Source organism: Dothidotthia symphoricarpi (genome assembly GCF_010015815.1).
Source record: "Dothidotthia symphoricarpi CBS 119687 unplaced genomic scaffold P153scaffold_12, whole genome shotgun sequence".
NCBI classification, from domain to species: domain Eukaryota; kingdom Fungi; phylum Ascomycota; class Dothideomycetes; order Pleosporales; family Dothidotthiaceae; genus Dothidotthia; species Dothidotthia symphoricarpi.
The window spans coordinates 430,646-458,173 of NW_022985019.1; the positions used below are offsets into that span (position 1 = coordinate 430,646).

Sequence of the window (27,528 nt, forward strand, 5' to 3'; positions counted from 1 at the left end):
TTATGGATGGGGTTATGGGGCGGGATGTGCGGCGCGGGGGGAGGAGGGTGGAGGAGCTTGTCTCCGGGGTTGAGGTGTCGTGTGTGGAGAGGTTGATAGCGTCGGGGACTTGGTCGTCGTCTGAGTCGAACTCCGAGGCTGTGTCGCTCCCGCTGGAGACGCGGCCGCTTGTTATGAACCACACGCCGGTGAAGGTTAGGGCGCAGCCGCCGACGAATTTCCCCGCGTGGTCGCCAGAGGTGCGTTCGAAGTCGCGGTAGAGGATTGCGGAGCCGAGGATCACGGAGAGGGTGAAGAGGACGAATTGCACGGGGATGACTTGGGTGGCGTCGAAGCGCTGCAGGGCGCGGTTGATGTATTTGATTTGCATGATGGCTGTGCCGGCTAGGATGGCGACTAGGAGGTAGAAGACTGGGAAGGTGATGACGCGCCAGAGGGTGTATGAGAGGAGTGATGCGACGCCTTTTGTGGAGAGGGCTGTGTATCCGCCTGTTTGATTGTTAGCTTTGTTTTTGATGTTGTATGATATATCCTGTGCTCTTCCTGGAGAAATGATAGTCTTTCTGGACGACCATGTAGGTGGGAGGTCTTCAGATGATTCTACACTCCCTCAAATAAGAAGCATAAAGATCTCAAAAACACACCCAAACCCGCAGAAGTTGAACTCACCGAAAAGCCCGACGAGCCCCAGATCAATCAAGATGTTCTTCTCCCCAAATCTGTTGCTCGCCACCATAAGACACGCAATAACCGCGCATGTAATCCCCAGATACGTCTCAAACTCCCATCTCCGAATCAAGTCCCAAATCTCATCCGGTCCCAACTTCGGATTGTTGTCGCTGGCCGAAAACACCACCGTGACGGCGCCGCCAACCGCAATCACAACACCGAGCGCATCGCGCATGCGGAACGGCTCCTTGAGCATGAACGGCGCAATCATGCAGTTCGATATCAAGGCGACGACGCCCAAGGGGGAGACGATAGACGCAGGCGCGAAGCCGTAGGCGAGGAAGTTTCCGCATTCGCCGACGGTCATGAGGATTATACCGAGCCACCAGTACGTAGATTTGAGGTACGAGGGGTGTTTCGTTATAGTTTCTCCGCCGTCTTTGCCGATCAGAGGGGACGATTCCAAGGCATCGTCACCATGCGCATCCTCGTTTCGCCTCTTCCTTTTCCCTCCCTCCGCTAGCCGCGCTAGACTCGTCTGGCTGGCACTCCTCCTCTTCCTCTGCCGCTCCTTCTCCTGCCATTCCCGCTCGAGCCGGATGTGCGCATACCGCTGCATGTTCAGCGCGAAGGAGATCAACACATTCCCGACTATCGCCGTCACGATGCCGATAAGACTACTCCAGCTCTCACTGTATCCTCCAGATGTACCCAGAGCCCAGACCCCGCCATTGTAATTACTCTGTATCGATGTCGGTGGAGGTGTCGCTGAGCCAGCAGCAACGGAACTGGGCGGGATATGCATCGTCGCGGAGCGCGGAGGGGCGCTGGTTGAGAATCGTGAACGCTGTGCCGCGTAGGGGATCGTGATCGCGCAAAGGGCTTTCGAGAATTGGAGACTGGAAATCTATATGGGTAGACAGCGACGCATAATATTTACATGCTTGCTCATTAAAGTCCAAAGATGATGGGTAATCGTAGTGCAGGGTAGCTCGTCGATCTCTTCACATGACGGAATGCAATCCAAGCTTCGAGGCAGTCCCGCGCTAGCCGTCCGTCTCATACTGACAACATGATTGAGTATTCCATGCAGCAGTGAAGACCTGATTTATGAGGAGGCAAAAGCCTCGTATATGAGCGAGATAAATGGCTCGTCTACTACAATCGCTTTTGTCAGTTTATTCTACTTTATCACAACCATACGTCATATGCAAGACAGCTGAGAATGCACACACTTTCTCCCTTCATTTCATCTGGCATAGTGCCATAACATAGAGTCTCGTTCTTGTGTATCGAATTACCAACATCGCAACAAACCTTCGTATAGCACAGTTCCATCTCTTTCAGAACATCCTCTCCAAGCTGATACCCTGTCTGTTGACAACTTATACACCAACAAATCGAGACCGTGTATCGCGTTGGCGAACTGGGTGATGCATTTGTGGTAACGCTGAAGTTGATGGGCTTCTGCATGATTCCTATCAAATAGAGACAAATATATAACCAACCATTCGTGGTATTGTCGCGTATTTTCTACAATGATGAGTGGCAACGTCATCTAATGGATAGGCGTCCTCATAGAAAGCGTTGAGTAAGTGAAGTAGTTGGAGGTAAACAAGTAGATGTCAGGTATGATTGAGATGAAGGTCAAGAACGAGAATCTAAGACGGAGTATGGTATATTCCAGAGAATCTTGTTGGAGATCCAAACATACTATGAGGTTTGAACGAAGCGAAACGTCAGTTTGATAGCGTAGTATATGTTCCATTCGAAACGATGATTGATGAGCTGCTTAGTAAGATCTCAATATGTAGGATTGATGTTGGTGTCATCAGTGGTGTGAGGATAGCACGGCTGAGGTCTAGACACCTACCGATTTACTGCCAGCCGTTGACGTTAGTGCCTCCGTTCATAGTATAAACCTTACGAGCTGATCGAGGTTCACGCAGGCGTACGATCATCTGCACCTCGCATGCAACCTCCTGTCTGCAGGAAAAGATATAGTCCAATGAGGGCAAGATAATAAGCCACGAGTTGCGCAAGCTGGCGTTTTCTACAGAACGCATGGGGTGCGAGACACGGGTCATTGTTCGGCTTGGCGATCTATCGAGCTGTCGAATGTCGCTGCTGCCATTGTGCTGGATGTGGAAGGGTGTGGTCAGCAGTCACACGGCAAGTCATGACCTCACTGCTAGGTGAGCACAGAGCTACAAGCTGAAGGAGTAAATGTGTTGTAGAAAGATAGACTTTTGAAAAATGAAAGTATGTGTGGGAACCATAGTGAAGCAGAGTTCCTTCCACCGAGGTATCGGAAAGGCACGTACCATTTTGGTGATAATTGGGAAGGATTCATAATAAGCGACCATGACCACGACCTTGCATTCCTTAGTTAGTGGATCCGACCAGACCTATGGATCTCGGGGAAGCTTAGCGCAAAGAAAGGTCGAAGAATCACTCATGTGTAGGAGCCGCCCGAGAAATCGCAGCTGTTCATGCGCAGAAGACTTGCAGTGGTTGTATCGCCGAGCGGCAGGATCGAGGAGCGGCAGGTGCGGCATTTGTGACTGGACGGTGCTCTGGAGGTGGTTTCGTATGCAGTTGGTCGACTTGCGGTGTGCATGGTGAGGTGGGAGGTAGGTGCGGGGCCGAGGGATATGTAGGTACTGCGGTAAAAACACAACATTTGATGGAGCACTGCAGACACGGCATACGAAGATAGCTTGAGATGAAAGGTCAGTAACCTGTACAACAAATGGTGATCTTGAAATGTGATGAAACGATTAAATAGTGCAACCAACAACCATTTAGACAGCATTGTCCCCGCATTAGGTTTGGTTCTCGTTCCCCAGAAACCAGATGCGAGCACGCTGTTTCAGATCAGGTGCATGGCGTCCTGTGAGGGGAAACAGCGGAATGACAAAGAAGACGTCGGGCGTTGTGACATAAGGCTTATAGTGCGCTCAAGCTTCATTAGTAAAGAAGTGCTACTGGAGAACAGGATTGTGACTGGCTTTGTTGCGTCACAAAGCGTTGGTAGAAGCATCTGGTGACAGGCAAGCTGGAGCTACGCATTCCGGGCCGCTAAACGTGGGAGCCGGGGTGGTAGAGCACGCAGTACGTCAACGTTAGCAATTTGTTGGACACACGATTTGTACGACACCAGGAAATAGTTGTTGGGTTGCCGGCTCAGCTGCGGAGTTGCAGTTGTTACCACCAAAGTGTCTACCAAGCAGGCAAAGGCAGTCAGCTCTCCACAATGGGCAGAACGGCAGCAATCAAGCTCCTCCTGCCGTGTGCTTGTTTGTAGTTGCTTGGCCGACTGCCGCGCTTCGCCTTAATAATGGGCGGTCGGCAAGCGTTTGGCAACGGAGAACAGAAGAGCAAAAAATGCCTCAAGCTAGACTGTTTCTTGGAAGCCGTCGCCGTCCATGGCTCGAGGCAGCGCAGAAATCTCCGCACAACCATCGCTCACAATACATAATTCTCCCAAGTCAGTCCTCGACGATCCCAAGGTCGACCTGCCCTCTCGCACGGTAAGTTTTCGGAACGTGCATGTGCAAGTTGCGCTCGCACAGCCGCATCGTCCTCGCCAGTAACAACCTACTACCTACATCATCGTATCCGCCAATTATCTCGGCAACCGGCTCAGCCACACAAGAGGCACCGTGAGCCCGCGTGGACCAGAAGAGTATTCACCCAGCGCCTGCGTGTTTGTAAGCCATTTCACACCTTTTGCACCTCGCAAATTCGCCTGCGAACGGTCACCGTGTTTTCGCACAATAAATCGCCGCACGCGCGCCTTCCCAACCTGATATCCACCACCCACCGCCGAAGAGCATACACAGTGTTGAGAAGCGTGCAATAACAACACCACCCTGGGCTTTGAGCCCTCGAGACACCTGTGTCTCTAGATCCTTGAAGCCTCACCCACCCTCAACCACATATTCCGTCTTACCACGCCGGTTCCCACAGCAGACAGTTTTCGCACAACATGGCGGGCCCGACGACAACTAGCACGCCCCCCAGCACCGCTGCAAAACCTGACGCCTCTCCGTCGGCAGCCACGTCGAATGCCTCGTCTCTGCACTCGCAGCCCGACACATACTTCTCGCTCCCGCCTGGTGTTCAGCATTCTGGTGCTAGCGGCATGCAGGCGGCTGCGGAGGCCCTGATGAAGCCGAAGAAGCCTACTATGACGTCGCGTCTCAGTAGCATGCTAGGCATCAGAGAGCCGCATGGGATGAATGGCGCTGAGAGGAATGGCGATATCAGGACTGTGAACGGCCCCGCAGTAGTTGGCCGCCCACAGCCCCCGCGCCAGCCCACGCGCCAGGGTTCTATAACAAAAAAGGACGGCGCGCCTGCTACCCCCTACAAACGCTTCTGGGCAAACGAAGACGGCATGCACGAACATCATCTTAGGGTGGCGAAACGCCAGGAGAAGTTGTCTGACATGTTCCAAAATCTGATGCTGGGCAAAAAGAAGGGCGACCCTGCCGAGGACCAGCCTCTGAGTCTCATGTCCAATTGGGTTGACGTCATGCGCAACGAGAAGGAGAAGCTTGCGGAGCAGAAGAGCGCAGCCGCCAGCATGCCGCAGACTCTACTCCAGAAGTACGGCAAATGTCAAGAAGTCGTTGGACGTGGCGCTTTTGGAATTGTGCGAGTCGCCCATAAACAGGACCCCAAGGACGCGAAACGTGAGCAATTGTATGCAGTAAAAGAGTTCAAGCAGCGCCCTGGAGAATCCGCGAAACGATACCAAAAGCGCCTCACGTCTGAGTTCTGCATTTCCTCCTCGATGCAACATCCGAATGTCATCACCACCCTCGATCTACTCCAAGATGAAAAGGGCACCTACTGTGAAGTCATGGAGTACTGCTCGGGTGGCGACTTGTACACGTTGGTACTCGCTTCTGGCCAGCTCGAGGTTGCCGAGGCTGATTGCTTCTTCAAGCAATTGATGCGTGGTGTTGAATATATGCATGAGATGGGTGTTGCACATCGCGACCTGAAACCCGAGAACCTGCTTTTGACGACGCATGGCTCAATCAAGATTACCGATTTTGGTAACGGAGAGTGCTTCCGTATGGCTTGGGAGAAGGAAGCTCACATGACTGCTGGCCTGTGTGGATCGGCTCCCTACATTGCTCCTGAAGAGTACGTCGACAAAGAATTCGACCCTCGTGCCGTCGACGTATGGGCTTGCGGCATCATCTATATGGCCATGCGGACTGGTCGCCACCTTTGGCGGGTCGCACAGAAGGGCGAAGACGAGTTTTTCGATCGTTACCTCGAGGATCGAAAGCAAGAAGAGGGTTATCGGCCCATCGAGGTTTTGCGAAGAGTAAGTGATATTCCTGTCTGTTCTAGAAAATCAGCCACTAACAAGATTTGCAGCGTCAATGCCGTAACGTCATCTACTCGATTCTTGACCCAATCCCAGCGCGCCGTCTTACTGCCCATCAGGTTCTCGCCTCAGAATGGGTTGCGGAGGCTAAAGTCTGTCACGCAGGCCATGAAGGTTTCTAAGAAACCTCGGAGGCTAGACCTGGTATTCTTAAACCACGCAAGCTCATGGTTGCCAACCCAGTTGACACGCTGGAATCCATTGATCGATCGAAAACTACCCACGACTTTCACGACTCGATACGTTTCATTCTCGGCCCCCTTCTCCGCGGTCATGGTGGATCACGGCATCCGATCTACAGCCATTTGCACATGTGTTTCTTGACACACGATTTCTAATTGACATTTTTCTTAAGCGATTCTACGATACCTGGCAAGACATACTCCTTTACGACTGATGCCATAGCATAGCGGGGGATTTGGGCTCGTACGGCGTTTCTTTTCACGACACTCGCCATGACTCGGGGTGGCGTTTGGGGTCTTTACAGCAATACACACAGGGTGTAGACGGCAGCGGGATGGATTCCGAAGAGCGCAGATGTGCAGGCAGTTTGTACAGGCTTGGGCGGCGGCGTGTAGAGGTTCATCACTCGCTTGCATTTATTGTAATCTGGCTACGATTGCACCACATGTAGCCCTCACGAATTTCTAATCTTGGGCATGGCGCGGGTGTTTGTATTTAAGCGTGCCATGTTGCGCTGCCGTAGAAAAGCGCATTGAATTCCATGTAAAGGTACGGTTCTTGAGCATGTGTGAGGTTTTGTGGGGTTGATGTGTTCTATTGATTTTATTGTGCGATGGTCCCTTCTTCCTGCATGACACTTGGAAAGCAAATCTAAATATTTCGAGCCAATCTGCGCTTCCAATTGGAGATTACGGGAAGGCCTCTCGTCTGAATGGACATTTTGTTCATGTCCAAAAAAGGAGGCGCTCTCGAAATAACATCTTGGCATCCGTCATGCACGCGATGTGTATAAGCGGTGAACGTGTCACACCGCATTGCGCCTTCCCCAGGTCTTGTCTTCTTACCTTTGCTGCCCATGTCCGTACTCCCCCCACTCGAATCGGTACGAGCTGCGCTCGAATCGACAACACTCATAAAATAGAGGTTGGACAAGACATGCGCCCAAGCAATGCTCACGATTGGCGCACCTCTCCGCAAATGGACAGCGTTTCTGCTGCTATGCAGCATACCCACGTCTGCACCTGTTCACACAACGAATGAGACGACGCAGCCCGAATCTGGCGCTACTGCATTTTCAGATACCACGACACGACATGCTTCCACCGCCGCGCCACAGTCACTACCGTTCACCCACTCGTTCCCCCACTCGTTCACCGACCAAGACACCTTATGTCCATTTCGTACAATCAACTACATCACACATACGCTACCTCAGCAATGCTTAAGAACGAGCTGGTCAACGCCAGGCAGAGCCGACGCGAATGGCACGATAGCTAATTCAACAACAACGCCTAATCTCGATTCACCAATAGCCGGAGTGGTAGAAGAAGTGAAGAGCAGCATATCGGAAGAAAAAAGCAGGACAACTGCAACAGCAGCTTCACAAGCAGAAGAAACAGGATCAACTGGGAGCACCCCAAGTAGCAGCGCAGAGCTGGAGGTCGAGTTGGAGACGGACTCGCCTTTCGACAATGCCAACTTTCTCTCATTCGATGAATGGAAGAAGAGGAACCTAGCTCGTGCTGGCCAGTCACCTGAGAATGTCGGGCAGGGACGGGCAGCTCCGTCTGACGAAGGACTACGGCGACGACCTGTCAATGTCAATGCGCTCGACTCTCTTGGCGACGACGCAGAAATAGAGATTGATTTCAGCGGCTTCGGGGCCACGGCAGAAGGTGGAGATGTTCAAAGCAACGTCCGTTCGGATACACAAGGCGCAGGAGCTACAAAGGTCACGGAAGAGCAAAGCAAAGTTGTGCCCAGCGCATGGGCTCTTAGCAAAGACGCTGGGAAGACATGCAAGGAGCGCTTCAACTATGCCTCCTTTGACTGCGCAGCTACCGTGCTGAAGACGAACAAAAAAGCTAAAAGCGCCACTTCCGTACTGGTCGAGAGCAAAGACAGGTACATGCTTAACGAATGCTCTGCCAAGAACAAATTTATCATCGTCGAGCTCTGTGACGACATTCTCGTCGATACGGTTGTTCTGGCGAATTATGAATTCTTCTCTTCCATGTTCCGCCACTTCCGTGTCAGCGTCTCAGATCGCTATCCTGTAAAGATGGACAGGTGGCGTACGCTGGCCACCTTCGAAGCGCGAAACTCACGCGATATCCAGCCCTTCCTTGTTACAGAATCCCAAATCTGGGCGCGGTATCTGCGCATTGAATTCCTCACGCAATTTGGTAACGAGTTCTACTGCCCCCTCAGCCTTCTGCGTGTCCATGGTACGACTATGATGGACCAGTTCAGGCGAGAGGAAGAGGAGGCTCGAGGCTTGGACGATGAGGTTGAGCTAAGTGAGATAGCCGAAGAGGATTATGTAAAGCCAGCTGAAAATAGTGGGCCACTGCCTGCTGACCAAGTATCCATGGTTCTGGAGAAAGAGGCCAGCCCTGTCCCCGAGATAATCGTTTCAGCGGTTGCATCGGAAGCAGTAGCATCTGGGAATATTCCCCATGGATCACCCCAAACCAAGTCACAGCCAAGAACCTCTGAAGCCGTATCTGTTCATACCACAGCAGCTACTCCCCCTAGCCAATCTACAGGTGCTCATCGGAGTGAGAGTTCCCCAGACGCTTCGCCTAATCTGTCACCACCATCAACTACTCCAAGCTCCAACAACTGGGAAGCGACAAAGTCTGTTCAGAATAGCAAACAAACTGCAGCGGCACCATCCAAAGAGGAGGCAAACGCATCGTTGTCACAAACACACGATACGATATCAGATGCTTCAAAGATCACGCCAGTTTCAATCGCGTCTCAGAATCACAACGCCGCTTCTCCAATCATCAACGGTACTCTGGCTGCATCCATGAGCAGCGCATCCGTCAAAGCGTCGAGTAATGGTACAGTCGCCAGCCCTCAAGCTCAATCTCAGCCACGCGCTTCATCCACGCAGCCAAGTCCGGCCGCCCCGACAACGCAAGAATCGTTCTTCAAGTCCATCCACAAGCGTCTGCTATATTTGGAAGCTAACAGCACACTTTCGTTGCAGTACATCGAAGAGCAGTCTCGGATCTTACGTGATGCCTTTATCAAAGTAGAAAAGAGGCAGATGGCCAAGACGGAGAAATTTCTCGAACACCTGAACAGCACCGTGTCATACGAGCTCAAGAGTTATCGCGCCTTGTACGAACAGTTGTGGCAGAGCACAATCATCGAACTTGAAAGCATGAAGGAGCGCCAGAAAACCGAAGTTGGCGAAATCGGCACACGACTCAGTCTGATGGCCGACGAACTCGTCTGGCAGAAAAGAATGGCTGTTGTACAATCTACCTTGTTGCTCTTGTGCTTGGGGCTGGTTCTCTTTGCGCGATCTGGAACATCTGGCTCTACAGCAGGAATGCCGATTGCACAGCAGTTGGGTAACAAATACACGACGTTTTTCGAGTCACCGCCACCACGAAGTCCTCCGGAGTCCGGCACAGGCAGGCGTAGACGAACTTTCCGAAGCATGTGGCGCAGCGACAGTACTGCTGGATTGAGCGAACGGAGTGATGGGGCCAACGTATCGGATGCGGAAACAGAAGGTGCGAGAAGTCCTGTTCAGATCAGGTTCAGCCCACCCACCCCGAGTACGCCAGGATCCCATAAAGGAGCTCCTCGAGCGCAGGTCAACAGCATTGTCGATAGCACGCCGGGTGTGGACCGAGGTCTGGAACCTCAAACACCCGAGGCCAGTCTTAACGATCAGGCGAAGAGAGTGCTGGTCTTGGAGACGCAGTCTGGCCCTGCTACTCCAAATGGCACACGCGACAGCAGGCCGTCGTGGGAAGAAGTGGATCGCGCTATCGATCAGTTGAAGGCGAAAGAAAAAGGGCAGAAGTCGCCTAAGGAGGCGTCGAAGAACCGCGAGAGGAAAAACAAGAAGTCTCCTTTGAGGAGATCTCAGAGTAGCTATGTTGGTTCGGTGGACGGTTCCCCGGCTGACAACGCTGAGCTTTCATAAGCATACTTGTGATTTGCGTATTCATACGCGGTGTTGTTGGAGTATCAACCAGCGAAGCAGAAACAGAGCAGAGCGTTTTTCATACGATTCATAAAGCATAGCCAGGATGAGATGGCGAGTATGGGATCTCCATCCCTATTTCTATTTTGTCAGTCAACGATGCATTGCACGACACCGGCGTTACGAACTGTTTTCCTTGGGTCGAAAAGTAACTGAATGTATATAACGAACATGTCTAACGAAACAAACCAAAAACAACCGCCTCGGTATAACGTGTTTTATCAGCCCGTGCACGCCATCGGCTCGTGCACGCGGAACACCATTTTTTAAGCTATACTTTTAAAGCTGCAACGCTACACATAAATATAATTATTATAAGATTTTTTAAGGTAGTAATTAATAAAGTACTGTTATTATTTTATACTATTTAAATTAGCTTAGGAGGTTAATTTTGCAGCTGTAGTAGAACTAGGGCAGAAGAGTTAGCTTATTATTAACTAATACACCTACCCTATCTTTAACTACTAAATTAATAGCTAAAGTTTTTATAAGCTTAAGGCTTTACCTCTTACTTCTTTAGAATAGTTTAATATCTTTTTAGAGTTATTTATTAGCCTAATACATAAGCTTTTTCTTTTTTTATTAAGCTTATTTTTTAGCCTTCTTTATAACTTTTACCTTCTTTACTATTACCTAATTTTAATACCTCTTTTTAAGGAGATTTACTTTAAGTTACTTTTATTTATTTTAAAGCTTAATTACCTTACTCTTTTAGTATTATAACTGCTCTTATTTAAGGTCCTTTTACTTCTAGTAATTATAGGTAGTAGTAACCTTTAAAGGAGACTAAAAAACAGCTTCTCTATTATATTAAGCTAGTAGCTAAAGTAGTAATACCTTACTATACTACCTATACTTCTTCTTATTTAGAAGAGCCTCTTTAAGCTAACTATTTTTATACTCTAAGAGTGTTTTTTAAACTAAGATTATATAAATAGTTTAACTAAGTTACTAAGTTTAATTTAAGCTTATATTAATTACTACCTTTTTTAGAAGTCTCTTAATCTTTCTCTAGTCTAAGGTACTTAAAACTAAGCTTATAAAGGAGCTTAATAATAGGTAAAGATTATTTAACTAGAATTTACAAAGAATTACGTTAAAATCTATAGGTAAGATACTAGTAGTACTAAAAGCCTTTTAGATAGTTTAAGGCTTAAATAAGCTATTCTAAGTATAATAGAAGAGCTAGAAGAAGTTATACTTAGTAATAAATAAGAGTTCTTAGTACTTATCTATAAAGTTTAAAAGCTTAACTAAGTAAGCTGTTAATAAGGGCTTAAATATAACTATATTAAGGGGCTAGAGTATATAGGTTAAGTAAGGTAGAAGTACTGTAAGTAGAATCTTATTCTTATTATAGTACTTAATAAAATCTATAGTAATATAAGAGCTATAGCTGTTAATAATAAGTAGCTAGTATAAGTATTAGGCCTTCTTTTAAGTCTTCTAATTAAATACTTATTTAAGCTAGGCTAGGCCTATAACGTTGCTTATCTATCTAGTAGGTAATAAAGTAAAGAAAGCTTAATAGATAGAAGAATTAAAATCCTATAACTAAGTATCTTAAATATTTCTAGAGGTAGCCTAATAGATAAGTACTAAAGTAAAAGCTAATCTATTAGTATAAATATATACTAATAATATAATCTACTCTCTATTACTATTCTAGAGTACTACCTTAATCTTCTTATATTTATATTAGTTTCTACTAAAGATCTTCTTTATTCTTAAGAGTACTTTAATAAGAAAGCTCTTTTTATTTATATTATACGTGTAACACAGCTTAATACTATACTACTTAATTTTATAGTATAGTTACTTAAAGTATAAGGTATATTTAAAGGCAGAATTAGCTCTATAGTAATTAGCGTTAATCCTAGTTATCTAATATAAAATTAGGTAAATACTATAGTATATAATATAGTAATTAACTTAGTATTTTCCTACTAGTTTACTAGCTATCTCTAATATAAAATTCTAAATTATCTCTCTTATAAGTAGTAAACCTCTTTTATAAAGCCTATTAATATACTATAAAAGCTTATACTCTTATATAAAGTTAAGATTTTAGCTATTAATTATATATTTATTACGTATTATAGTTACCCTATAATACTTTTAGGATAACGTAGATTAGTTAATACTATATTTCTTAGCTACTTTAGTATAATTAGGGGATTCTCCTAGCTTTAGGCATTTTAAATTATTAAGCGTAGCCTCTATATTGCCTATTTTAGTAGTATTGTGTGGGGTTGAAAAGATCAGATAAAATGGTGTTCCGCGTGCACGAGCCGATGGCGTGCACGGGCTGATAAAACACGTTATCCTTACCGTGAGCGCATGGAACAATGAAACATTGAATTCTCCCATATCTGAACCTACTCCTCTTTCCCTCTCCCTCTCTCTCTCTCTCCCGGGAACTTTGAAATCATCCTCGACTGACACCCGTACGACTCCCGCCCACACATCACTCCACAAAAAAGGATACGCCAAGCTCTCAATGCGCCGTTTCATAATGTGGGGAATCTCCGTACCTCGGCAACTGCTCGCCGTGCACGTCCCCCCCTTGTTTGCGGGGGGGAGAGCTTTAACCGCAGCCAGCTGTTGTTCGAGTCGTCCGTCCGTCCCCCCATACCTAGCTTTCTAGCCCCGTTATATATATCTGTTTCGGGCTTGCTCTGCACACCGACTATCTTCCTGTCTTTCTACTGTCTTGCGACGTGAAGGATTGTTCGAATTTGTTATTGTTGTTATTTATTGTTGGATTGAAAGATTGAGAGATTGCAAACATGTCCGTCCCCTACGACCTCCTCAGCAACAGCCCAAAGGGCCATGTCTCAGCCTCGCAGCGCATCCCCACGATTGCGAAGCCGTGGGTTAGTGAGCGCGCGAAGAAGACGCTGGATATTGTTAGTTCGCCCCCCTTCCTCCCCATATCATACCATACATCTCCCTCCATACGCCACCCTCGTCCCCTCCCCCGTCTTCCCACACTCCCTACAATGCTAACATGTATTACTCCAGGTCGAGAAATTCGTCGAGGAAGAATGCATCCCCGCCGACGCCGTGTACATGCGCCAGATCGGCGAAACGACACTCGAGCGCTTCAGCTCGCACCCGTCCATCATCGAGGACATGAAGAAGCGCGCGCGCGAGCTGGGGCTGTGGAATATGTTCCTGCCCAAGGCGCATTTTAGCGAGGGCGCGGGGTTTAGTAATCTCGAGTATGGGCTTATGGCCGAGTACTTGGGGAAGAGTCGGATTGCTTCGGAGGTATGTTTTTTGGTGCTGGGATGGCATGGGATGACGGGATGGGATGCAGATGCTAACGGAGTGGCAGGCTACTAATTGTGCGGCGCCTGATACGGGCAATATGGAGGTTTTGGCCAAGTATGGCTCAGAGGCCCAGAAGAGGAAGTGGCTTGATCCGCTGCTTAATGGCGAGATTCGCTCGGCGTTTTTGATGACGGAGCCGCAGGTGGCGTCGAGTGATGCTACGAATATTGAGATGACGATTAAGCGGGATGGGGATTCGTATGTTTTGAACGGCCAGGTATGTTTTCATCACATCTGCTCGTCTAACACTCTCACTAACAGTTTATAGAAATGGTGGTCTTCGGGTATTGGTGACCCTCGCTGCAAGATCTTTATTGTTCTCGGCAAGACAGACCCAGACAACGCAGACAAGTACAAGCAGCAGTCTGTCATCCTCGTCTCCAATGACACCCCCGGCGTCACGGTCCACCGCATGCTCTCCGTCATGGGCTTCGACGACGCGCCCCACGGCCACGGCCATGTCACCTTCACAAACGTGCGTGTGCCCGCCAGCAACATGGTGCTCGGCGAGGGCAAGGGCTTTGAGATTATCCAGGGCCGTCTCGGACCCGGCCGCATCCACCACGCGATGCGCAGCATCGGGTCAGCGGAGAAGGCACTCGAGTGGATGCTGGCGCGTCTCAACGACGAGCGCAAGAAGCCCTTTGGCGAGATGCTACACAAGCACGGCATAATGCTCGAGCGCGTCGCCCGGTCGCGCATAGAAATCGACGCGGCGCGCCTCGCCGTCCTCGACGCTGCCATCAAGATCGACGAGACCAACGCAAAGGGCGCGCTCAAGGAGATCGCTGAGGTCAAGGTCCTCGTCCCAGAGGTCAACCTTAAGGTCATCGACTGGGCTATTCAGGCTTATGGCGGTGCGGGTGTCAGCCAGGACACCCCGCTTGCGCAGATGTACTCGAGTGGTAGGACGATGCGCATCGTGGATGGACCTGATGAGGTGCATCTCCTGCAGCTGGGCAGGAATGAGAATAAGAGGGGTGTGGCGCATTTGAAGCGCATTGCGGCGCAGCACAAGAAGGGCGAGGAGCTGTGCAGGCAGTATGGCATTGAGCCGCGGGATCCGTTGTATCTTAACCGGACGAGCGCGGAGGCGAGTAAGCTGTAGAGGGTGAGTGTGTGTTAGGTAGATGAAAGAAATTGTTTCCACGTTATGCATGGGCTTGACATGTTGGTGGTGGTGGTGATGCTTTTGCGTTCGCTATTGATTGATAGGATCTGGGGAACCTCGGTATTTTCTGGAGATAGCGCGAACGCGTGTTCGTGGCGCTCGCTCTTCCAAGCCAAGATGCACCAAGGAGCACGCAATCCCACGCAGACGCCCCAGACCAACGACATGTCACGATACAGCAGAGGAAGCCCCGTGCCTCCCGGTCTGCAGTCCAAGTCTACGCCCAATCTCCCGACACTGCAGTCACTGCGGACGCCCTCGGAATCGCCCGCTCATGGCTCCAACGAGCCCGCCGCCGCGGCGAGCCCTCGCTCCCCCGTGTCCAACAGCGCCCCCTCGGAGGCGGCGTCGGTAGAAGACAACCAAGACTCAGACGGCGACCCGTTTGCGCCGCCAGACTCGGACAGCGGGTCCGACGAGGATGAGGACACGCTGCCCACCAGCCGCCCGCTCTACACATCACGCTCCTACAGCCACCTCCCCCGCGACACAGCGACGGCCTTCTTCCCGCCCTTCTATGGCCGCCCACCGACACCGCTGCCGCCCTCGCCGTCCCTGACATCGCTGCTCCGCCCGTCGTTTAGCAGCGCCGCAACCTCGCGCCCCACGACGCCCGACTCGTCCGATGTCGACGGCCCACGCACCGGCACCAGCACGCCCACGACCAACCTGCAGCACATGACCGCCAGCGCCCGCCACGCGCCCACCGTGCCCCGCGCCTCGCCCCAGATCCCCACCTACGAGTACTACGGCTTCGCCGTCTACCTGGGCAGCTCGGCCGCCTTCCTCATGTACATTCTCTGGGCCTATGTGCCCGCGCCCCTGCTGCACCAGATGGGCATTCACTACTACCCCAACCGCTGGTGGGCGCTTGCCGTGCCGTGCTGGCTCGTCGTGCTGGTCGGCTACATCTTCGTCGCCCTCGCGAGCTACAATACAAAGTACCTCACCCTGCCGCTGGAGAGCTGCGAGAATCTCGTCGACGAGACGGCGCAGGTTGCTGTGGTGGAGCGGGCGACGGGCAGGATTGTGAGGATGCTGGGCGTGGGGGAGGGGGAGGGGCTGGATGCATATCGCTTCACGGGCGGGGAGGAGGTCGAGTGGAAGAGCTTTTGGAATACGGGCACGGATGCAGTCATGGATGTGCCGATTGGGGGGGTGTGCGAGATTCTGTACGGGGGTGGGAGTGCGAGTGGGAGCGAGGACTGAACAGGATGTGGGGACGTCACGCTGACTTTGACATTCTACCCATTGCATCTACCGGTACTTGGGCTCTGAAGCTACTTTGCGATATTTGCACGGCTGTCAGTTCCGACAACACGCATCCGAACTTCGGCCGTGGTCGACAACCAGTCACGATTCCTCGCCCATCGGCCCAACGCCTTGTTTCCGGAGAAGCGTGGAAATACATGTGCCCCCACTATGCCGGCAGCCCCTCATGGCCCAAACACACCATGCACGATATCTATTGCTCCACTGCAATCCGGGACGTCGAGGCATGGGATTGGACATGGCAATGTTGCTATCGCCAAGCTACAGCGCCATATCCACAAGCTTGCAGGAAGCTTTTCCTACCCCTCGGCGGGGTCCGAGTCAAGCTGGTCACGACTATAAAATGCTCACCAATGCGCCTGTCGGTGGTTGTGTTGCTACGTCTGTTCCTTCGTACCTGCAATCATGAAGTCTGCCATCACTCTCTCCCTCCTCGCCGGCGCTGAGGCCGCAGACACGCTCCTGGGTGCCTACGTCTTCCACCGCCATGGCGACCGTAGCCCCAAGGCTCTCGCGCCCACCCACCTCACCACCCTGGGCTACGAGCAGGTCTACACGTCCGGCGAGTACTACCGCACCCGCTACCTGAACTCCAGCTCCACAGCCATCATGGGCATCAGCGCCGACGAGGTCAAGCTCTCGCAGCTTGCTATCACGGCGCCGGTAGACAACGTGCTGCAGAACTCCGCTATGGGCTTCCTGCAGGGCCTCTACCCGCCGGTTCACACGGTGCAGACTCTCGCCAATGGAAACAGCGTCCAGGCCCCTCTCGATGGCTACCAGCTTATCCCCATCAACACCGTTCAGACCAATGCTGGCAGTGAGGACTCGGGCTGGCTGCAGGACGCGAGTAGCTGCCAGTCGGCAAAGACGAGCTCCAACTCGTACTTTGAGAGTAAGGACTACACTGATCTGCTTGCGAGCACGAAGGATGTCTATGCCGGTGTTGTGGATGAGGTGAATGGCACGTTTACCAAGGATCAGGTGTCGTTTAAGAACGCTTATATCGGTATGTCCCCTTTCCACTTACAATACATAACCCATACTAACACCCAATAAGTATACGACCTCCTAAACGTCGCCTCAATCCACAACTCCACAACCCTAACCCCCGCCCCCACACTATCCCACCTCCGCACCCTCGCCGACGCCCACGAATGGGGCCTAGCCTACAACGCCACCGACACCGCCCGCGCAATCGCCGGCAAGCAACTCGCCGGCGAAATCCTGACCGCCCTAAACTCCACCATCACCTCGCGCGGCACCACGCCAAAACTCGCCTTCCAATTCGGCGCCTACGCAACATTCATGTCCTTCTTCGGCCTCGCTGGCCTCCCCGCCGCAAGCGAGAACTTCACAGGCGTAGTCGACTACGCTAGCTCCATGGCCCTGGAACTCTTCACCGCTGCGGACGTCAGCGCGGGATCCTGGCCCGCGGAGGAGGATATGCAGGTCCGCTTCCTGTTCCACAATAACTCTGCGTCGGCGGCGAGTCCGTTGGCGACGTTCCCGTTGTTTGGCGGTAGTGCGGAGGCGGTCTCGTGGGCGGATTTTAAGGGTAATTTGAGTGCGTTTTCGGTGTCGACGACGCAGGAGTGGTGTGCGGCTTGTGCGAATACTACGGGGTCTTGTGCGGCGTTTGCTAGTAGTAGCTCGACGGCGCAGGCGAGTGGGGGGAAGAAGGGGGGTGTTTCGCCCGCTGTGGGCGGGGTGATTGGCGCGTGTGTGACGCTTGCTGTTGTGTTGGGTGCGTTGGCGGCGGCGATGCTGGTTGGTGGGTTTAGGGTTGCGAAGAAGGGGAAGGGGGTGGTGGGGGAGAAGGACGCGGTGAAGGCGTAGGTGTGGATTTGGTGTTGGGAGGGGGGGTGGTGCTTGGCTTGACTTGGCTTGGTTTGACGGTCCTTGTGGGCAGGTTTGAAGTGTAGTGTGGGATGAGAGAAAGGAGATGAGATGAGATGAGATGGGCAGATGGATGGCTAACGACGACATGATATACCACAATATACCACGACATGACATATCACATTACCTTACCTTACCTTACATTACAATGCAATGCAATGTAATCAATCTTTTACATCTACGCTGTTTTGTTTCTTCAGGAGACCGACTAGACCACTTGATTGACTGGTTGGTTGGTTGATATACCTACAATTTACAAGTCCGCCAGATAGCTAGATAGCTGCTAATGCAAAGCAAGAACCTCGCGCCAAAAACGCCCATCGCAATGCGACACAAGCCCTCAGCCAAAAAACTGACGAAAAACTACACCCCTACTCATCCTCATCATCCTCATCCATACGCACATCCACATTCGCCTTCCCCTCCGCCTCACCCTCCCCATCCTCCTCCTCCTCATCATCCACAACACGCCCCTTCCTCGCCCGCGGCGCACTAACCCCCTCCCCAGCATCCCCCTCCCCATCCACCTCACTATCCTCATCATCATCCACAAACTGCGCACTCTTATACTTGCCCACGGGCTCCCCCTTCTTAACAAGCTTACGTTTCTTCTTCTCCCTTGGGCGTTCATCATCCGACACGCCCTCCCCCTCCGTACTCGTCCTCCTCCTCCGCGACCGCGGCTCCTCGCCATCGCTCGACAGCCCAGCATCAGAGTCCGACTCCGCATTGCTATCCTTCTTCTTGCGCTTCCCACCTTTCGCGGCCCCGCGCGCACGTCGCTCCGCTTTCCTCGTCTCTTTATCCTCGTCCTCGTCTAGTCGGCGCCGCTCCTCGTCGCCGCGCTGCTCCATGAGCCGCCTATCGCGCTCGGCGACGCGCACCTGTTCTTCGAGGATCAAGCGCTTGCGTTCCAAAGCCGCGGCTTCGCTGCGTTTCTTCTCCTCGTCGCGACGGCGCATTTCGGCGTCGCGCAGCTTACGCGCCTGGTCGAGTTTCGACGCATTTTCATCCTCATAGGCAGCTTGTTTTTCGCGGTGGCGGTCGAGTTGCTTTGCCATTGTATTCCTGCCCATATTCGCACGGGAGATGATATCTGCTTTGGGGAAGGGGGGGAATTCCGCTTTGGCGATTTGCTCGAGGGAGGTGATTGCTGCGGTTAGGCCGAGGGCGGCGTCGTCGACTTCTTCTAGTGTGCGTTGGGATTCCGGGAGTGAGTGGATTTGCTGCGCGATTTGGAATTGGATGAATGCTACGTTGAATTGGTAGGAGAGGTCGGTTGGGATGATTTTTAGCGCTTGCTTGGAGTAGTCGAGCGCGGTGCGGAAGGCGGATATGCTGCGCTCGTGGCGCGCGCGGAGGTACCATGTGCGGCCGAGACAGGAGAGGATTCGGGGGTCTTGTTGGCGGTTTTTCGAGAGTGCTGCTTCGTACTAGGGGGTGTTAGTGGTGCGATTGATATGAGGTGTGTGGTGGGGAATACTGACGTTTTCGATCGCCCGAGCGTACTGCTTGATCTCGCTGTAGGTGTGGCCCAAATTGACGTAGACGCTGTAATCCTTGAGCGTCTCCTTCACTTTTGTGAAGATCTGCAGTGCCGTGGAGAAATCCTTCTTGTCTTCGACTAAGGCAATAGCGATACCCTGCGCAGCATAGGCGTTCTTCGGGTCAAGCTGGAGAACCTTGTCGAAAAACTCGACGGCCTTCTCGTACTGTTTCCGACGCTTCTCTTTCTCTTGCTCAGAGTTCTTAGGTAGCTCACGGGCAATCGTCAATAGGATATTGCCCATGCCCATAAGCGAGTAGCGATCGTGCTTGTCGAATTGCTGAAGCGTGTGCTTGTACAGACGTTGCTCGACATCCGTCGCAAAGTCCAGACCCTTCTTCTTGGACTTATTCAGATACCACCCATACAGGGCACGAACCTCGACGTTGTCTTCGTTCTCCTTGAACAGCTGCTTCATCGCTTTCGGACCTTCGTCGGTGGGGTTCTGGCGCAAAGAAATGTACGTGAGGCGGATACGAGCATCGACGTAATCGGCGTGCCTTTTCAGGAGACCCTTGTACACGTTGTTGGCCTCTTCGAGCATACCCTCCGACTCGTAGGTGCGGCCGAGATTGTAGCTGATGGAGGTGACGAGAGCATCCGTGTCGATTGTTTCATCGCGAGACGCTGCCTGGACACACGCGTTGAGCGCCGCCTGGAAGAGTTCTCGTGCCCGAACAAAGCGTTCTGCCTGGTAATGGAAGCATCCCATATTGTTGAGCAGTTGGGGTGGCAACAATTCACGTAATGCCGTCTTGAGCTCGACCTCGTCCTCGATATCCTCGGGGTAATCCTCCTCTGGGATAGCATCCAGCTCCATCTGCTCAACCTCTTCAAGGCACTTCAAGCTCTTGTCAGGATGATCAGCTTCGTAGAGTCTTGCCAAGTTCAACAGCACAGACTGATCAGGTGTGGCTTTTCTTTTGGGGTCCTTCCATGCCTTCTGAACGTCTTCGAGGTATTTCAGGGCTTTCTTCAGTTCAGCCGACTTGTCGTCAGTAGACTTGTTGGTTTGAGCAGCAAATACGTCCTCCGCGTAGAGCGTGCCGAGAAGAGTCTGCGCCTCCAATGTAGGTTGTTGTTGGAGAATCTTTTCCAGGCGAAATTTTGCTCCGTCGTAGTTGGACATGAGGACGTTCATCTGGGCCGATCCGAACTTTGCGGGTATGTAGCCGCGCTCGTCACCTCCGCGGGCACCGTCAGACTTCGCGTAGAACTCGGCGGCTTTCGCTATATTCTCCTGCTGGTGCTCTTTCCTGGCTAGCTGGTACCATCCGTCGCTGGCGATCGCATTGATGTCAGTCAGCTCAATAGCACGTCGGGAGATTTTCTCGACTTTGGGGAAGTCCTTCCTCATGACAAACCAGCTGCCGAGAGCTGCGCATGTCAGAGGAAACTGGCCGTCCTTCTTCAGGGCAGGTACGAAATACTCGCTGACAGCCTTTTTGGACAGGTTGGCAAACGCTGGGTCGGAGGGCGGTAGTTGCGCGGTAAGGTGGTAGTTGTAGACGCCCATCAAGACGAGGGCAATCTTCGAGTCTGGATTCAAATCGAGCGACCTCTGCCATGCACTAGCAGCATCATCCTTGAAGCCGAGCTGCCAGAAGCAGCAGCCAATTCCAATTCGCGGGTCTGGGTCGATCAAGTCCGGGGAACTCTCCAAAACGCTCTGGTACACCTTCAAAGCATCCGCGTATTTGGCCATGGAATAGTTGACGCGCGCCTTGCCCATCCTAGCCAGGAGATTCTTTCCGCCAGACGCTCGCAGTGCGTCTTCAAAGTAGCGTGCGGCCTGCTTCAACGTGTCCATGCGGGTTGTGCTGACGGCGCTTGGGCCGGCGGTAGTCGAGGGCGCCTGCAGCGAAGCCTTGAGCAGGAAAAGCACGCCACGGGCGAGGAAGAGCGGGGGGTGCGACGGGTTGAGGCGCAAGGCATCGTTGAGCACGCCCGTGGCTGCTTGGAGGTAGTGGTCCTTGGTCTTCGCGTCCGGCTGCTCGTCTGCGTGTGTGTGTCAGTGGACGGGTATGCGCAGGGGCTCGGCGCGCCTACCTTGCTTGAGACGCGGTGCTTCGCGACACTTGAGCAGATACAGCCAGCAGAGCCCGTTCAGGATGCTGAGCTTGTCCTCGACGCGCGCCCGCTCAAACACGCTGACGGCCTGACTCAGCACATCGATGGCGTGGTCGACCTTCTTGTGCTTCGCGTAAGCAACCGCGACCGTGACCCATGTCGGTGTGGGACTGTTCTCGTTCTGCAGCAGCGTGACCAAGTCCGTAGGATCGCCCTCAATGTCCTCGTCGAGCGAGATGTCAATCTCGGCGTCTTGGCCTTCATCCAGCGTCGGGATGTTGAGGTTGCTGGGGAGGTCCGAGAAACGCGGTGGAGGAAACATTGTGCCTGCGCCATTCACGCCGTTCGCGCCGTTCGCCTGTGTTGCAGCCATGGCGAGCTGTGTCGGGGTGGGAATTGAGGCAGGTGGAAGAATCGAGCTATCAGCGCGACATAGCAGGGCGAATACGATGGGGTGAGGGCGCGAGGCTGCGGGTTGCCTGCGTTGAGTTGTTGAGTGGATGGCTGGTCAAAGAATCGCGAAGTGAGAGCGTGCAGGAGCAGCCTCGATTAGGTTAGTCTTCTCCTTGCGGGGCGGAGCGGAATATCTTGGCATTACGAGCAACATCAGCATAATGCGCACTGGATGAGTAGAGGCAGTGAAGCGTGATCCGAGTAGTGTCATTGGAAAATAATCACCGATTTTACCTGCGTCGTTCCGCCATACCTCGTATGCAAGTCGGCTCGGCGCATCCATCGACATCGCAGCCCGTGATCCCTGCAGTTTCAACGTACACCTCCGAGCTCCCCGCAAAAGGACAGTACACACTCTAACAGGACGTCGACGCGCAAACCTCCCAATCGCACACCATGACCTGGCCCTTCCTCCGCATACGCCCACGGTAAACTGCGACATCCGAGCGCGCCATGTCGCGCATTCCTGGTTACCCGCGGGCGGGCGCGAATGGAGGCTACTCAAACGGAAGCTATAACAACGGCGGGTACAACGCTGCAGCCGACGATCTCGGACCACCCAGCACCGAGCCGCGAAGGCGACCTGGTGGATACGGAGGCCTAGACGCTGTAGAGGACGAAAACGCGCGGCGACCGAGCGGCGAACGCGAACGACGACCAAGCGCCTATGAAGGCATTGTTGCCAGAGAAGACGAGTTTGCAAGGCGGCCAAGCGGCGACCGCGAGAGGCGGCCCGGTGGTTATGGCGGGCTCGGAGCTAGACGAGAAGACTCTGGATCGCGACCGAGTGTCGAACAGGGCCGTCCAGGTCGTGTGCGCGAAGAGGAGGCTGCCCAGATCTCGCGTCCTACCAGTCTCGAGCGCTCGCAGGCAAAACGACGTAGCGGGGAGAGGCAGAATGGAGTCGGTCGACCCAGACCAGCTGCTACCAACTATGGCCCGGGAAGCCAGCGCATTGAAGAGGTCCTGCAGTACATCCAGCAGAAATGGGATTTCATGACCAAGGACCAATGCATACCAATCGAGGTCGCATTGAAGCTCATGGACTCGAGCTCCCTCGGACTGGCAGATCAGTACGGCAAGTTCCGGGGAACACACCAGGAGCTCCAGCAGGCACTGAAGACGATTGTGAATGGTGAGTGCCTTGGCTGTGTTGGAGTTGAATACTAGCTAATAGAGATAGAGCACCACCAGGGCTTCAACAGCTCCATCGGTACCTTCCATCAAATCCAGAACAGTCTGCAAAACTCTCAGCACAATGTCCGGAAGCTCAAAACATCTCTTACATCTGCAAAGTCGCAACTATCATCCGCCAAACCGGAGCTGCGAGAGTTTGCAATAGCTTCCCAAAGTTATGATGAGATGTTACAGATGTTGAACACCATCGCGCAACTACAACTTGTACCCGAGAAACTAGAGGCTTGTATCTCAGAGAAGCGCTTCTTATCGGCTGTAGATATCCTCCAAGACGCGTTGCGAATGATCCGAAAATCTGAAATGGAGACAATCGGTGCGCTGGGCGATCTCCGTATTTATCTCAGCAACCAGGAGGTCTCACTCACCGATATTTTGGTCGAAGAGCTCCACAGCCATCTCTATCTCAAATCGCCGTATTGCGAGGACAGGTGGAAAGAGTACGCCCAGAACCAAGTCAAGAGCGATATATCCGAGCGTGCTCAGACAGATATTAGTGGCAGGCTATTGTTCTACTTTTTGGACGGTCTCGACACTTCCGAGCCGGTATGCGAACCCTCCCATTTAAAGTGTTTTGCTCACATTCTCAGATGACTGACGACTCGGCACACAACCCTGAATCGGACACCTTCCAGTACATAAGACTTATAATAGAGTCGCTCAACAAGATGGGCCGTCTAGAGATAGCAATCAACACCATTGAAGATCGATTGCCTGTGGAGCTGTTCAAAGTTGTCGACAAATCGAACAACGAAGTCGCCCTACGTCACCCAAGTATACTGCGGGCTTATGCGACGAGAAAGGGAGCCAAGTCCAAGACCCAAATTGAAAGCGATGACATCAGAGCAACCCTCCTCAACGACTTGCTCTGGACTCTTTACGCGCGGTTTGAGGCGATTGCCGAAAGTCATAGAGTTGTGCATGATGTTGTTGCTGGCATCGTCCGCCGAGAAGGTCTGCGAGATTCATCCAGCAAAGCCTTGACCCGTGGGTTCAAGGAGTTGTGGAAGCTGTATCAGAGCGAGGCAAGCATACTTCCAACGTAATAGAATGTGTACTAACGCGATTCAGATGCGCTCAATACTCCACGACTATCTCGCAACAGACGGCGAAACCTCATACCGGAGTGGCAATGGCCCTACGTCTATCACAAGCGCATTCTCGCGTACTCCTCGAGACAAGAACAAGCGCATGTTCAGTCTCTCAGATATGGATACCAAGTCATCCGACATCACACAAGAGCGAGCAGATCTAGAATCTATTTTGAAGTCTTCGGTTCCCGGACTTGTGTCAAACTCAAAGAGACCAGATGATTTGGCTACAATTACAACCACTAAACTAGACGGCAGTGCGACTGGACACAAACTGCTTGTTGAGCCAAGCGTCTTCAACATGGGTATCCTACTGCCGCCATCGCTGGAGTTTTTGAATAGATTGAAGGAGGTTGTACCTCCAACTGCAGACATCAAGATGACGACACTGACTTCGTTCCTTGACGACTTTCTGGTGAACGTTTTCCATCCGCAGCTGGACGAGACACTTGTGGAGCTGTGTGCTCAGACGTTTGTTGAATTGGATGCTTTCCAGGAAGATTCCCACTGGGCGAAGCACTCTAAGAAGCCTATTTTCAAAGTACGCCGAGCCCTTTCTATGATTCAGACACATTCTAACCGTACCAGGGGACCGCAAACTTCTTCGTCCTTATTTCTGCCTTTTGCAAGATGCTTGACAATCTGCCACACGATCAGGCTTTCTCCCAATTGGTTGTTAGCCAGATGGAAACATATGCGCAGAAGTGCACAAGCTGGTACACAGCTCTTGTCAGTCGTGCGCAGCCTACACCCACCGGTAGAACCCTAAAAGCATCCGCCGCGTGGGCACAGTCGGCAGAGATAGAAGATGTTGTCTCACAGCTTTTCCAAGCCGACCCGACAGACAGTGAGGCCTTCGATCAACTAGTAGCGCATGAAATCACCTTACTATCGCAAGCGGTAGAGACAGAGCCATTAGACCAAGCGGACATGGTGCAAGACAAGAAAGCCATCATCAGTCTCTGTCTCCTGTACACGAGCATGAAATGGCTCGCCACCAAGATCGCGCAACTACGCCACATCAGCGACCGAGCAACAGACTCCACGCTTGCACAGTCCGCCGGCGAGAGACACAACAGGCGCTGGACACTCCTCTCCTCCTCGGAGCCCAGAACGCAAGGTGCACCAATCTACCTGCCCCTAAACCGAGAAACCGCTGCGTAAGTCTCCCCGACCAACTCACATCGCAGTAGCAACGCAACGCAGACTAACTCTACCCCAGCTCCTTCGACGCCGTGGTATCCACCTACCAATCCCTCAGCACCCGCGTCCTCCGCACCCTCCACCTCTCCATCCGCACCACGCTCCTCCACTCCCTAACCTACGCCATCCAACCCGACCTCTCCCTAACCACAGACGCCCCGCAGGACCCCTCCGCCCCGGTCCTCACGCTAAACGCACTCCTCATCGCCTTCGACACAGACGTCTCGCCCTCCATCCCCCCAACAGCCTACACGCACATCACCCGCGGCCTCACGGCGCTCATGGACACCTACCTACTCTCGCTGTGCGTGCACCGCATTGAGAAAATGAATACCACGGGCTGCGCCCTCATGCAGCTCAACATTCTCGTGCTGCAGCAGAACCTCAAAAACATCGAAGACGGCGCTACCCTGGCTCACTCCGCACTCTTCTTCGATCTGTTCACTGCGGGGCCCGATGCGATTGTCGCCCGTGCTAGGCAGTTTGGTGCCGACTTTGGCTTGCCTGCGGGTATGATGGGTCAGCAGGAGGTGCAGCGCTTGCTTGAGATGTGCTATGAGGAGGCGCTCGGGGCGGAGAACAGGGAGGTCGGCGTGCAGGCTAGGCGGAAGTTGGACGCGCAGGTACTGCAGATTGGCGAGTTCATGTAATGAGGTTTTTTTGCGGTGGTGTGGAGCGTGGGGGAGAGGCGGGAGGCGCATGGTGCGTGTGTGTAGTATACCATGTTTACATTTGCTATTTTGCCACTACATCTATGTTTACATATTTCCATTTCCATTTCCATTTTCTCTCTCACGCATTCAACCACAATCACGATCCCTCCTTTCCTTTTCAGCCCAGGCGCACGCGCGCCCTCGCAAGTCCGTGGACCTGGAAATACACCACACCACCATTGCACCGGTACCCGCATCCCCGAGGAATCGGAAACACGAGACGGCCCGGCCGTGTGGTGTTGAAAAAGCAAACCTCACTAATGTGCAATATCTCGATGGGGACGGCAGGGCGTAACCGCTAGACCGTCTCGGGCAGGGGGTTTTCCGCATCGAGTCGTTGATCCAGCGTCGGCAGAAGAAAGGTGGGAGGTTGGCATAAGGAAATCTAGGGTTTGTGTCGTGTTGTGTGGATTTGTGTGGGTGGGTGCACTTTATTGGATACTTGGGTACTGGGGATACATCATGAGGGATGGAATGGAGTTGTCGTGGATCGGATCTGATAGCCGGGCGGGAGATGCGCGGATGTGCAGCCCTGTAGGTTGGTTGTCGGGGATGTGGATAGGGATGTGGATGTAGGTAGATGTTGTGGAACGTCGGCGAGGTGGTACGGTCCGATGCGGTACGGTGTGCGTCTGTGCGTGGGGGGAACTAGGCAGGTACATTTGCATGCAATACGACACGACACGACACGACGTGACGCGGCGAATGAACGTATGTCTACGCTGGAAGTATGGAAAAGCGAGTCAGCATTTTGCTTGCTTGCTTGCTGGGAGGGTGTGAAGTGAAGTGGTACGATATATTATGCTTTGTATGAGATAGACACCCAGGTCTATGCAGAAGCAAGGTGAACTGCCTGCATACATGACCTCCGCTCTGGGTAGGTACCTTGCTACATACCCATGGAAAGCACGCACGATAAAGGGAAATGTACAATGTTAAAACAACGTTCTGCATGGCTGATTGGACACGCACAGACTACATTACACCTCCATGCATGTACTGTGTAAGCTCCATACACACGCACCGCCGTGGTGCCAGAGCCTCGGTAGCCTCCTCGAAGTTTGTACTGTGGATAGTGGGCGTCCATGTGCCAAATCAGCGGGCGGGCTGCGTATGGGCGGACCGTTGGGGTGCTTACTTTTCCTGTACGAAGGCTGGCCACGTCGTGAGCGTAAGCGGGATTCGGTATTCGCCTGCCACATTTTGTCGGCGATCTGGATTACGCTATGTATGCTGGGGAGTGGAGCGGAGTGTAGTCATGCAGTTGGGGGCTGGTGGTAATGAGGGATGGATATATTGTCCG

General features: G+C 52.5%; 9 protein-coding genes across 9 annotated transcripts; 6 read left to right on the top strand and 3 right to left on the bottom strand.

Moving 5' to 3' along the window:
• Positions 1 to 19: 19 nt before the first annotated feature.
• On the bottom strand, positions 20 to 1,474 carry P153DRAFT_292637 (DUF803-domain-containing protein; the record flags this gene model as incomplete). The annotated part of the gene is made up of 2 exons (XM_033663845.1): positions 20 to 489; positions 670 to 1,474. Coding segments are annotated over 2 exons (1,275 nt in total), but the record flags the coding sequence as incomplete, so codon positions are not given.
• A 1,070-nt stretch (positions 1,475 to 2,544) lies between these two features.
• Positions 2,545 to 2,942, bottom strand: P153DRAFT_367542 (uncharacterized protein; the record flags this gene model as incomplete). The annotated part of the gene is made up of 2 exons (XM_033668295.1): positions 2,619 to 2,942; positions 2,545 to 2,564 (listed from the first exon to the last, which is right to left on the bottom strand). Exons 1-2 carry the CDS (start codon positions 2,754 to 2,756, stop codon positions 2,547 to 2,549), a joined length of 156 nt encoding a protein of 51 aa, XP_033522782.1. The 5' UTR covers positions 2,757 to 2,942.
• A 1,718-nt stretch (positions 2,943 to 4,660) lies between these two features.
• On the top strand, positions 4,661 to 6,201 carry P153DRAFT_386515 (Pkinase-domain-containing protein; the record flags this gene model as incomplete). The annotated part of the gene is made up of 2 exons (XM_033670538.1): positions 4,661 to 6,016; positions 6,070 to 6,201. 2 exons carry the CDS (start codon positions 4,661 to 4,663, stop codon positions 6,199 to 6,201), a joined length of 1,488 nt encoding a protein of 495 aa, XP_033522783.1.
• Positions 6,202 to 7,107: 906 nt separating this feature from the next.
• On the top strand, positions 7,108 to 10,535 carry P153DRAFT_367545 (uncharacterized protein). Its single transcript, XM_033668296.1, has one exon. The coding sequence runs from the start codon at positions 7,212 to 7,214 to the stop codon at positions 10,212 to 10,214; it is 3,003 nt and encodes a 1,000-aa protein (XP_033522784.1). The 5' UTR covers positions 7,108 to 7,211; the 3' UTR covers positions 10,215 to 10,535.
• A 2,120-nt stretch (positions 10,536 to 12,655) lies between these two features.
• On the top strand, positions 12,656 to 14,761 carry P153DRAFT_367546 (acyl-CoA dehydrogenase NM domain-like protein). The gene is made up of 4 exons (XM_033668297.1): positions 12,656 to 13,183; positions 13,299 to 13,547; positions 13,615 to 13,827; positions 13,879 to 14,761. The coding sequence occupies exons 1-4, from the start codon at positions 13,064 to 13,066 to the stop codon at positions 14,716 to 14,718; spliced, it is 1,422 nt and encodes a 473-aa protein (XP_033522785.1). The 5' UTR covers positions 12,656 to 13,063; the 3' UTR covers positions 14,719 to 14,761.
• Positions 14,762 to 14,946: 185 nt separating this feature from the next.
• Positions 14,947 to 15,990, top strand: P153DRAFT_376556 (PIG-P-domain-containing protein; the record flags this gene model as incomplete). The annotated part of the gene is made up of 1 exon (XM_033669669.1): positions 14,947 to 15,990. The coding sequence occupies one exon, from the start codon at positions 14,947 to 14,949 to the stop codon at positions 15,988 to 15,990; it is 1,044 nt and encodes a 347-aa protein (XP_033522786.1).
• Positions 15,991 to 16,458: 468 nt separating this feature from the next.
• Positions 16,459 to 17,892, top strand: P153DRAFT_386519 (phosphoglycerate mutase-like protein; the record flags this gene model as incomplete). Its single annotated transcript, XM_033670539.1, has 2 exons — positions 16,459 to 17,062; positions 17,114 to 17,892. The coding sequence occupies 2 exons, from the start codon at positions 16,459 to 16,461 to the stop codon at positions 17,890 to 17,892; spliced, it is 1,383 nt and encodes a 460-aa protein (XP_033522787.1).
• A 266-nt stretch (positions 17,893 to 18,158) lies between these two features.
• P153DRAFT_318174 (tetratricopeptide repeat protein 1) lies at positions 18,159 to 22,061 on the bottom strand. Its single transcript, XM_033665048.1, has 3 exons — positions 21,551 to 22,061; positions 19,443 to 21,499; positions 18,159 to 19,388 (listed from the first exon to the last, which is right to left on the bottom strand). The coding sequence occupies exons 1-3, from the start codon at positions 21,942 to 21,944 to the stop codon at positions 18,327 to 18,329; spliced, it is 3,513 nt and encodes a 1,170-aa protein (XP_033522788.1). The 5' UTR covers positions 21,945 to 22,061; the 3' UTR covers positions 18,159 to 18,326.
• Positions 22,062 to 22,477: 416 nt separating this feature from the next.
• On the top strand, positions 22,478 to 26,162 carry P153DRAFT_293287 (uncharacterized protein; the record flags this gene model as incomplete). The annotated part of the gene is made up of 7 exons (XM_033663887.1): positions 22,478 to 22,813; positions 22,862 to 23,159; positions 23,208 to 23,764; positions 23,809 to 24,230; positions 24,268 to 24,850; positions 24,898 to 25,469; positions 25,532 to 26,162. 7 exons carry the CDS (start codon positions 22,478 to 22,480, stop codon positions 26,160 to 26,162), a joined length of 3,399 nt encoding a protein of 1,132 aa, XP_033522789.1.
• Between the last annotated feature and the right edge of the window lie 1,366 nt (positions 26,163 to 27,528).

Coding starts and splice junctions, on each gene's coding strand:
- P153DRAFT_367545 (XM_033668296.1), top strand. CDS start 7,212: ATGCTCACGATTGGCGCACCTCTCCGCAAATGGACAGCGTTTCTGCTG.
- P153DRAFT_367546 (XM_033668297.1), top strand. CDS start 13,064: ATGTCCGTCCCCTACGACCTCCTCAGCAACAGCCCAAAGGGCCATGTC. Junction 13,184..13,298: donor CGAAGAAGACGCTGGATATT/GTTAGTTCGCCC, acceptor GTATTACTCCAG/GTCGAGAAATTCGTCGAGGA. Junction 13,828..13,878: donor CGTATGTTTTGAACGGCCAG/GTATGTTTTCAT, acceptor AACAGTTTATAG/AAATGGTGGTCTTCGGGTAT.
- P153DRAFT_318174 (XM_033665048.1), bottom strand. CDS start 21,944: ATGGCTGCAACACAGGCGAACGGCGCGAACGGCGTGAATGGCGCAGGC. Junction 21,500..21,550: donor AGCACCGCGTCTCAAGCAAG/GTAGGCGCGCCG, acceptor ACACACACGCAG/ACGAGCAGCCGGACGCGAAG. Junction 19,389..19,442: donor ACGCTCGGGCGATCGAAAAC/GTCAGTATTCCC, acceptor AACACCCCCTAG/TACGAAGCAGCACTCTCGAA.